Here is an 11,257-nt window from a genome sequence, read left to right as displayed (position 1 = left end):
TATATATATATATATATATATATATATATATATATATATATATATATATATATATATATATATATATATATGTTTTAGCTCTTTAATGTTAAATATCAAGACTAAGAAGAACAGAGAAAAGAATAGCCAAATCCTATTGGAAGGTTTCCGATTAATCCAAGATGCAATTGAAGGAGGTGCAATACCAAAAGTTATATTCTTCACTAGATTGCCTGATGTACTACAATTGTCACTTCCTAAAGATGTACAATTATATAAAATTCCATATCGAACAATTCAGTTGTGGTCTACCTTGACAACTTCTCCTGGAATACTCGGTAAATATATGTTAACCTCATAGACATGTAAATGGATCACAAAACTTAAAAGCAAAATTTTAACGATATATTACTTTTTATGTAGGAATTTTTGATAAGCCAGATGTATGGAATAAAAAACCTGCTGATGATGCTATACCTCTGACTATTATTTGTGATAACATCAGAGAACCTGGAAATTTGGGAAGTATTATAAGAATTGCCGCGGCAGTTGGTTGCGAAAAATTACTTTTAATGAAAGGTATATTTTATACTGACTTGTTACTATAATTTTACAATTAAACATGTCTCTCATTGATTCCTTTCTGTTCAGGATGTGTAGATTTATGGGAGCCAAAAGTCTTACGTGGTGCTGTAGGTGCACATTTCCGTGTACCAATACATATGTCTCTTTCATGGGATGACATTCCCACGTTAATAAGCAACGAATCAGAGATTTATTTAGCGGATAACAGTATGACACACGACAATGTGACAAAGGATAATACTGCTAACTTAAACTCAGATATTTCCGCAGTGGATATTTCCGAAATAAATTGGACTGATATGGAAGAGAATAATTCAGATGTAGACATCGATCAGAGCAACAAAACTGAAAAGATATTGTCGACAGTTAAGTCATACAAACCGACCGTAAAAACCAAAGCACTTGTGAAAAAAATAATATCTCAATTTCCCATTGTACCGTATCATACGACAAATTTTACAAAAAAAGAGGTTGTACTTGTTACTGGTGGAGAAACTGAGGGTATAAGTTTGCAGTCGTGCGATTTACTTCGCGAGAGGAACTGCACTCGCGTGAATATATCGTTGACTAATGGCATTGAAAGTTTAAACGCCGGTTCAGCTATTAGTATTATAGCATTTGAAATCAAAAGACAATTTATAACTCGTACAATCGATGATAAATAAACTTGTTTTTAAAAATGTTTATGGATGTTTTATAAAACTTTATTTTATCATTACGCACAAAAATATGAAAAAATTAAAACATATAACGTACTCAATTTATTTTTATTAGAAATTTTAAATACACAGCAACACAATCTCGGTATGTAAATTTTAAATTCTTAATACTACACGAATTCTTTAATATAGCAAGAAATATGGCAAAATAAGAAAAAAGTTGTTTAGTATTATCTATGAATTGCAACGCTTTTTAAATTGCTTCCATATCTGATAATAAGATAAGTTTGCAATAATATAAATAATATATATTAACATATATCCAATAAGTATATAAAATACGATATATATATAAATATGTAGATAACAAATATAATTATATTACTTCGTTATATACCGAAAATATATATATTGTAAAAAAAATAGCAAAAATAATACTGCTATTTACAATCAAACATGAAAAGAAAATTCTCTAATCTATATTATCTCTCGGTAGTGAAAAATATAGATTTTAAATTTCTATTAGTGAGATCTACGAGAAATTTATGGCTCATTCTTTAGTTAACAATCTTTTCTATCATACATGACTATGAAACTTAAAATATATACTAAAATTTCTTAAAATAAATTTATAGAGAGATATAAAAGTGTAGACATTAAATCGCTACAATCAATCAAATGTTATCGATCGCATCAATTGATTGAATATGTACGATATAATTATTCAATATAAAATAAGCATGAGTAAATTTATAATTTCGGAAAGAAGTTCTTTTCAGGTATATTTTTTGATTGACGATACACGTGTGGCAAGATTAATTAACACAACAAAAGAGTATGCGTCTCCAACTACATCGTTTGTGATTGATATTACTTCTTCTAGTATTTATATTGTATATACCGGTGTCCGAGATAGTTTCGCTTAATAGAGAGCCATGGACTGATGCAGTCTCGTTATCTTGAAACCATTCCGGACTATTATCATGAATTAAGGTACGATGATTGGATTCTACGTTAGTTACTTTGTTGATTTTCATATCTGAGGTATTTTGATTGGACGCAGGTGCGACACAAGTAGCTTTTGATTTGCATTGAGAAAAATTCTCGTACGCGTTAACTTCCAGCTCTGTGTCATGGTTTATGCTCGCATTAGCTACTCTTACATTAGCTTTATTGATGGAAAATCCTTCCAAGTTCGGTAAATTCAAATCGCTTTTAATGAACGATTTTTCTCCGGATACAGCTGTTTGAAACGACTGAAACGCTAAACATGCGTAATTTAATGTAAGACCGCCTTCGTTAAAATCGAAGACGGGCGTTAACGGGGTTTGAACCTCGTTAATATTTTTCTGCATCTCTACTTCCACATGTGACAATATCTGTTTTTCCAAAAATATCCTAAACGTATGTTTACTTAGTTCGACATTTTTCAAATTGGTTCTACACCTTCTTTTGTGCAAAGCGACAGAGCCATCGATATCTGCCATTTTGGACGATTGAGGTCTATAAAAAAAATCGGTGGTATCATGTTGCCAATACAAAGAACAAAATGCAGGAGAACTACTGGTAGAATCGAACATGCTTTTATCCTTACTATTAAGATCAGATGAATTCTGCATAGTTTGAGTATAGCATTTATTAAAAATGTGACTTGAACCATCTAAGGTTTCTAATGAATTTTCCGCTGCCGACTGTCACTTGCATCCAAAGAAAGTCTGATCACTTTGTCTACGATGTTGATATGTTAACGGTGCAACTAGTCGGTTATCCTGATTCTTATAATATTCGTTAAAATCTAACCGCACACTTAGTAACTGCAGCGACACGTCTTCAGCAGAGGCAAGCATTAGCAAGAATTTTTTCACACGATCCTGAAAAGAAGAAAGATAGATTCACATATTTAAGTACAAAATGTCTGATGGACTGCACTTTTCTTGAACGAGCAAGAAAATTGAGAACGTTTAACACGCATATACAAAATTAATATTTCTTTTCGTTATTACCTGGTAAGTTCTCGAAAGTAGTTTCAATTGTCTTGAGAACGTGTTCAGATACTTCGAAAACGCCGCCTCCCTCTCTATAGCTTCCTGATCCTTTTTATTCATACGGCCTGATTTTTTCGGCTGCGCAAAATTATCGGTTTTTAATCTTGCTTTATATTCCTGAGTAGCACGCGCGAGGAAAGTTTCCTCGTGATTCTGGAGATCTTGTATTGGATAATAGACAGAGCGCAGATGATCCATAAGTCTCTACAATATTATCAAAGTAAATATATGTACATTATACACAATACAACATCTAGCATACAACATCTACATATAATCTAATATGTACCTGTGATTTTTCGTCTAACAGTGTACCATGCCTCACGGAATCGACAAAATGATTATGAGCCGCGATTATGTCATCGAGAGACGTTGCCTGGACAAGTTGCTTCGCGAATGTATCCCAAGAACATTCGATCACCTCGAATAAAAAATAATACAGCATCTGGTGAACCAGGTGGACCATGCTACTAGTGATCAAATGTATATGGTTCTGGATCGGCAACACTTCCGGCATTCTTCTGAACATTTTGGCCGATGTTGTCTGTCGCTTCCAAATGCCGGACAAGATCGATTCCATTCTCTTTGCTCGCCATAATGCAAAAAATACCGTCTGATACGTCTGTCTGCATGGTTCCAAAATCTAAAACCGAGCAATAAAATATCAAACATGAGTATTCATCAAGCGTTAAACAAATTTCTTAATTGGTACATCGTAACTTGATGCTTTACCGTTCCTATCGGCCCGTCGACGTTATAATCTAGATAGAAAACGTCCCATCCTGTTTCGTTTTCCGAAGGATCTAATAATCTGACGTCTAATCGTCTCTGAACGTCCAAGTCGTCCAATTTTGCACTGGTTGCTCTTATTGCAGTATCAAGTATAGATGATATGTTATGGGGATATAGAGAATTCGATGGTTTAGCTAATTCGGGCCTAAAATACATCTTGAATTACTTCAACTAGAACACAATCGTATTAAAACAGTATTCTTACCCTAATAAATGCATAAGGTGTTGGATAAAGTGGCCTTGGCCGAGCAAGAGATAACTCTTAATTCCCTGCAAGTGTTCCATAAGATGATATTGTTTCGTTAATATTTCAACAACTCTCGCCGAAGTTTCCTTATAAGCAGCATCCATCGTGGTTTGCAAGCGACCGTCCGGATCCATATCGAAAAAGATCTCAACTAAAAGACCAAGAGCGCGTAGCGTTTAACATCCTCACAGTTTGACACGATTGCAACAAGCTACTTAACATTAGTTCAACTCTTGATAAATTATAATTTTTTATCCTCAAATGTTTACCAACCATTATATTCTTCATCGCTGTTTCTGAACATATCCGCATGTCTACCTTGCCACGGCGTAAAATCTTTGCAAACTTCGCGCAAGAAGTTGATACTCTTTCCCGTTCCCAATATCTTTTTCGCCTGCGCTTTGCTAATGAACGACGGTAGCATAGAATTTTTCACTTGGTATTTGTCGTGCCACATTCTGTCGCCGCTAACATCGGCACACGCTTGAATGAAAAACTCTTTATACGGATCGTCCAATTCTCCATCAGCGATCCATTTCATTAGCATATTGTACAAGGGATTACAAACACTTTCCAAAATTCTCTTAACAAGATTCTTTACATTGGCGTCGCCGTGACAGCTGAAATTATAAACAGCGGACGCTAATGCACCACCTTTTAGACCTTGGCAAGCTCTCACTATGCTCGCCAACCATTTTAGTGTCTCAAAAGGATCGCACGTCCAGAGATGCAAGTGAGATAGTGTAACTCTGTACATCACCATTTGATTTTGCGACCTGTTTCAAACGTCATATTGTATTACTTTGGGTCACATGTTAAGAGAAAATCATACTCTTCCTCTAATCATACTTTTATTTAAGACTCTGACAACCTATGTAATGCTTACCTATTCACCTCTTCTTGCATTATAGCTACAAATCTATAATATTCTGACAATTCTTTATGTAATGCAGCAACGAAACTGTCGGCGACTCGGCCTGCATTGGCCCCAGACATTCTCTCTAAGCCTCTTCGCACTACATTATGTAAGTATCCCAGCTCACTCAGTCTTGAAACAGCTTGCCTTTGTGATCTATTAATTTTTGCTGTGGAATCTATCTGAAAGCCATAGCTTGAATCTAACTTTAAAATTTTGCCTTCCACACTTTGAAAAGAATATATCAAATCTTGAACCAATACATCTTCCGAAATGCACTCCTCGTTAAATATTTTACTTGGATTCACTAATAATCCTCTTGAACTCATATCTGTGGTATTCACAGATACAACTTGTGCTTGAGCACATGATGTTTGTGATGATTGTCCTAAATATAAAGTCAATTAGATAATGCCTCAATGAATGCCACAATACTGTTCTTACCACTAGTAGATGCAATCGGACTTAAACCCAATTTCATGTCTGGAAACGAAAAAATTCTATCCTTTATCTGTTCTGCTGGCTGACCCATGTTTAGCAGAAATATTAAAATGCTCATACGATTCTTCAGTGGCTAATAAAAAATAACATTTATAAAAATATGTAATAAATTAAAACAGACTTTCAGTCAGTTTAACACTCTGACTGACTGTTATAAAACATATATTCAATATCAATATATTTTAATGTTATTGTAAATTTACTTATATTACAAAAGTAGGAAAAGCCATAATATAAAACAAAAAAATTTCAAAAAATATTAACTGTAAGATTTTACATTACCCCATCTTTTAAATCATTATGTAATTTATCAAATTCTATTGCATCACGTTCTGACAATTTGTTCCGTATACATGTCGCTATAGTTACTTCATCCTCCCTTAGTGTTTCAATACCATGAGTAGATGATAATAACCCAAGGGAAAAGCGCATAAATCTTCTGATCAGCTCTATAAAATATAAAACAAATAAAGAGAGCATTATTTTATATATACATTATATATCAATATCACATATGTATATATATATATGTATTGCACAAATTATATATTACATATTATTATCATTAAGTACCAGACATTCTATATACATGATACATGTAATAGTTGTAGAATTATGTGAAACTATTCACATGTTATAATATGTACTTATTGTTATTCACAATTGTGACAATTCTGTGAAAGACATAATATATACTGAAAAATTAACCTGGCTTCTGTTCGCCGCAAAGAGAAACAATCATATTCTGAACTTGATCGGCGATAGTCTCAGCTTCCGTCGCATTCATTTTTGTACTGTTTGACGTTTGATATAATTCTTGCTTTATATTATCACACCTAAATAATAGTTACTCCCCGCGACGCTGATCAACGCCGTCTGCGGTTCACGCTTGTGACAGATCGCCAACATACTTGAACATTTCAGTACTTATGAGCTGCAAAAGTCATAGTGGAGACCTCTTAAGGGACGTCTACATTGGAAGTAAACAGTAAGAAGTAGGAAGTAAGAATAAGAAATTGACCAATCATAGTTAATTATTCTTCTCACATTCGACTGTGGTTGGTCAATTTCTTACTCTTACTTCCTACTTCTTGCTATTTACTTCCAATGTAGACGTCCCTTTAGTCCGTTAGGCGCATTTTCGCGCTGGTAACGATCAAATGCGCCTGATTCGTGCTCGTTGTACTTCCGTACAACGCGGTAAGACGCGGTCCATTTAAAATCTTACTACAATGTTCTACTACTAATTTTAAAGCTCCTGGCCCCTCGCATTGTCTATAGCTGCGTTTGGCATTGTAAATCGGAGATGTTGAATTGCTCTTTCATCTCGAAGATGCATAAAAATGAAAAAAATACAAGATCTCCTATCTCTCTCACTTCTGTGCATTTTCAAGGTAAAAGAGCAATCCGACGTTTTCGATTTATAATGCCGAACGCAGCTTATGTATCTCTTTTTAATGGCATCAGAAATGAGAAAATGCATGCTAAAAATTCTTGCGAAATATGTTAAAATAAAAATATATATCCATAAAGTAACACTTGCAATCGATTAAACAAATTTCTAAGATATTCCCGTGCATTCTTCTTTTGCTCTACAAATCAATAATCAACAATCAATAATTTGTCGTAAATTAACGTGACATACAATTCATCTTCTTAACCTATTTCTATTCAGATTAATTTACAATAAATTATTGATTGTTAGAGCAAAAGGGGAGTATATACAGAATATCTTACAAATTTGTTTAATCGATTGCAAGTGTTACTTTATGAATATATATTTTTATTTCAATGTATTTCGCAAGAATTTTTAGCATGCATTTTCTCGCTTCTGACGTCGTTAAAAAGAGATACTCCTTATCCACAACCTTGCTTTAACCTTTAAGCCGTAATAAATTGACCAACTACAGTCGATTATTTTAAAAATAATCAACTGTGGTTGGTCAATTTCTTACGGCTTAAGAATTAAAGCAAGGTTGTGCACAAGGGGATAGACAATACGAGGGGCCATGAGCCTTAACAAGTAACGAATATTTTTAAAGCAAAAATATACTTAAGTATCATTACCTGATAAACTGACATCTCATTTTATGTCCATCTTATCAAATTAGTACAATTCTTTGTTAACGTTTTAATAAAAAAATACTTGACATAAATATTGTCAATCTTTAATGAGAATGATCCTTAATTAAACAATTTTGTGTGTGACCCAATAAAAACGCTTCCTAATTTTCTGGACAGTCTTATTTACCCCGAAATGTCCTCCTGCAGGCGTATCGTGAACCTCCCTCAGAATTTCCTATATTTTCTGTTGAGGAACTACGACCTGCAAAATGTTTTTGCATAAATTAGGTGAAATCCACTTCTTATAAAGGACACTGTTGTCCAATATCAATATTTCCCAATGAGTACAGTAAATCTTCAAAGAAGTCTCTCCAGAAGCAATCTCCTGCCATTCTGGACGTCTTCCGGCCTCCTTGGCTTGAATTATCTGCGAAATAATCGGATCCTGAAGTTGTGCTGAACGCCACTCTTGAAGATTTTCTTCCACAAGGATAATTCGTCCGAGGGCCTTTTCTTTGGAAGATTTTTCATTTTCCTCTACTTTCGCGCAATAGCGACAAAATTCTTGCAAACATGGACGCCTAGATAACCCGTCTGCATTGCCGTAGGCTTTTTCGCTTCGATGATGGACATCGAAATCATATTGTTCAAATCATACGTGCAGGCGTTCCAACCACCTTGCCAATTGTCCCTCAAGATCTCGAAAGAACATCAACCATCGGAGAGAGACATGGTCCGTCCTCACGAAGAACTTTCGTCCATAGAAATAATGATGGAAAAATTTTACAGAATCTACGACAGCCAGCAATTCTCGCCAAGTAACACAATAGTTCCGTTCGGTCTTGCTGAATACTCGACTGTAATAGGCAATCACTTTCTCCTCTTTTCCCTGAAATTGAGAAAGCATCGCCTCGATGCCATGATTCGAGGCATCGGTATCTAAAACAAAATGTTCTCTCCCGAGGGAAAAAATAAAATTTTTCATCTAGAAAGGTTCCATTTATTTTTCATCAAGTACATTATGGCGATACGATTCCCCGGACAATTTTTGAAGAGCGCTCTGTTACTGCAGGGAATCAGTGACAGCGGCAAGAGCGAATTCGTATCCGAGGTGTTGCGGCAATTGTTCTTATCAACGCTCACCGGTACGATCAATAACACCACTTTACGTCAGGATAGATGAAGTCAACACCGATCTGATGAGCATGATGGTCTTTCATGTGTGCAACAAACCGGAACGTTTGAATTCCGAATTGTTCAAACTGCTGGTTTCACGCACGCAACTCAAGGGTCGCATGTTTCACGAGCAACAGCTGCAATACCTGACGAATCTGGCCAAGATCATATTCACCGCGAACGATCACATCTCGGTGCGCTGTGACGCGGATGTCATTACGCGACTCAAGTTTTGCGTATGGATAATGCATCGATTCAAGACGTTGCACGACGTGAATCACCCCTACTAAAAAATTTCTGTTGAGATAACAATAGAATTCCCAATTCAATTCTCAGTTGAATTCTCAATTGAATTCTCAAATGTGGTTTCCGCAAAAATTCGCATGTAAGATTTCATTTAAAATATTTGTATCTGATGGAAATAATTTATTGAAAATATAATGAACTTTCGCTTTTGAAAAGCATTCACAATTTCGATCCAATTTCATTAAAATTTCATTATAATTTCATTAATATTTTGATAATATTTCATTAAAAATGTAGAAAAATTCAATAAAAAATCATTATTAATTAAAATAGATTGAGAAAAGTATAATGAAGTATTATTTTGTCTAAATAATAAAAAAAGTTGTCATTTCATATCTTATATGTTGTTTCATTTATTCGTGAGATTCGATCCCGTGTCAGACAGCACCCCATCTTTAAATGACTATGCGCTGTTCAATGCCTAACCTCAACGATCGTACGGGAACTGGTGATGGCAATGCGCTCTAACAATATCATAGTGGATTATATTTACAATATACTCTTATAGCGTTTAAAAATATAATGACATATTTACCGATAAATGTTTCAAAGGACGTAACAACAATCACAATGCGATTAATATTGATACAATGTAGTATAACTAATCAAACTTTAACATACAACATGCTTACAAAAGAGAGAGAATATTCCTTCTTTCTCTCTCTTTTGCGAGCACTTTGTATGTTTAAATTTAATTAGTTATACAACATTGTATCAATATTAATCGCATTGTGATTGTTGTTATGTCTTTTGAAACATTTACCGACAAATATATCATTACATTTTTGAATGCTGTAAGAGTATATTGTAAATACAATCCACCACGATATCATTACAGCACATTGGCATTACTAGTTCCCGTACGATCGTTTGAGGTTTAGGCATTGAACAGCACATAGTCATCTAAAGATGGGGGTGCCGTGTGACACGGGATCGAATCCCGCGCGAATCTCACGAATAAATGAAACACAAAATATAAAATGACAGTTTTTTTTTATTATTTAGACAAAATAATATTTCATTATACTTTTCTCAATCTATTTTAATTAATAATGATTTTTCACTGAATTTTTCTACATTTTTAATGAAATATTATCAAAATATTAATGAAATTATGAAATTTTAATGAAATTGGGTCAAAATTGTGAATGTTTTTCAAAAACATTCCAGCAAAAGTTCATTATATTTTCAATAAATTATTTTCATCCGATACAAATATCTCAATTGAGATCTTACATGCGAAATTTTGCGGAAACCGCATTTGAGAATTCAATTGAGAATTCAACTGAGAATTGAATTGGGAATTCTATTGTTATCTCAACAGAAATTTTTCAGTAGGGACGACACCTCCGTGGAATTTGGCCAGAAAACGCCACACCGAGCGTCTCGTATCAGTCCGCTACTCAATGCTTCGCTCAAGGCGTCTCGTTCGAATCTTTTCGCTTGGGCGAATTTCTCATTCTCGAACATTACAGCCTGGATATGTGCGAGTACAACGATGATTTTTACATATTCAACGACACGTTGTTACAACGCGAATCGAACCGACAAACCGACATTGCGCGAATTGGGTCGTTTGCAACTGGCGTATCTATCTGGACTCTTGGATACCGTTAACGATGACTATCAGGACGATAAATACCGAAGCAGTGGTAACGACAACGACAATGACGATGACGAGGACAGCGGTCGCACGGACGAAAACGGTCGAATCATGCCATCGTTCTTAGCGCACCAAGCGGAGCAATTGCAAAATCCAATAAAGATCAGAAAATTATCCGAAGCCATTCGTCGAGACGCCCAAGATCTGCACATTCTGATCGATCCGTACCAGTTGCTGCTTCGAATGTACGATATACAGTGCGACGTGTCGATCAATATGACCGATATGGCTCTAGCCAATTTCCTTCGTAATTTTCTGGACGAAAGTGACTGCAACAAACGCCCGAGTTCGCTCGGGCAGTTGCCACCACCACCACCACCACCA

General features: G+C 35.0%; 2 protein-coding genes across 2 annotated transcripts in view; one reads left to right on the top strand and one right to left on the bottom strand.

The window, feature by feature from the left end:
• LOC116846624 (rRNA methyltransferase 3, mitochondrial) overlaps window positions 1-1,248 on the top strand; it is a 2,058-nt gene extending 810 nt beyond the window's left edge. Inside the window, exons 2-4 of the mRNA XM_032820701.1 lie at window positions 79-317; window positions 403-558; window positions 631-1,248. Of these exons, the coding sequence (XP_032676592.1) occupies window positions 79-317; window positions 403-558; window positions 631-1,229 (994 nt within the window). The 3' untranslated portion in view covers window positions 1,230-1,248. The remainder of the gene's footprint in view (window positions 1-78; window positions 318-402; window positions 559-630) is intronic.
• Window positions 1,249-2,880: 1,632 nt separating this feature from the next.
• Window positions 2,881-6,511, bottom strand: LOC116846623 (gamma-tubulin complex component 3). Its single transcript, XM_032820700.1, has 10 exons — window positions 6,433-6,511; window positions 6,007-6,173; window positions 5,668-5,797; window positions 5,194-5,611; window positions 4,581-5,083; window positions 4,266-4,458; window positions 4,001-4,205; window positions 3,558-3,911; window positions 3,227-3,472; window positions 2,881-3,094 (listed from the first exon to the last, which is right to left on the bottom strand). Exons 1-10 carry the CDS (start codon window positions 6,509-6,511, stop codon window positions 2,918-2,920), a joined length of 2,472 nt encoding a protein of 823 aa, XP_032676591.1. The 3' UTR covers window positions 2,881-2,917.
• Window positions 6,512-11,257: the final 4,746 nt, after the last annotated feature.

Source organism: Odontomachus brunneus, unplaced genomic scaffold, assembly GCF_010583005.1.
Source record: "Odontomachus brunneus isolate Ranch 3 - 2012 unplaced genomic scaffold, Obru_v1 Obru_scaffold_066, whole genome shotgun sequence".
In the NCBI taxonomy this organism is placed as follows: domain Eukaryota; kingdom Metazoa; phylum Arthropoda; class Insecta; order Hymenoptera; family Formicidae; genus Odontomachus; species Odontomachus brunneus.
The sequence above is the reverse complement of the archived record's forward strand: the minus strand, read 5'-3'. Positions and strand labels throughout refer to the sequence as shown.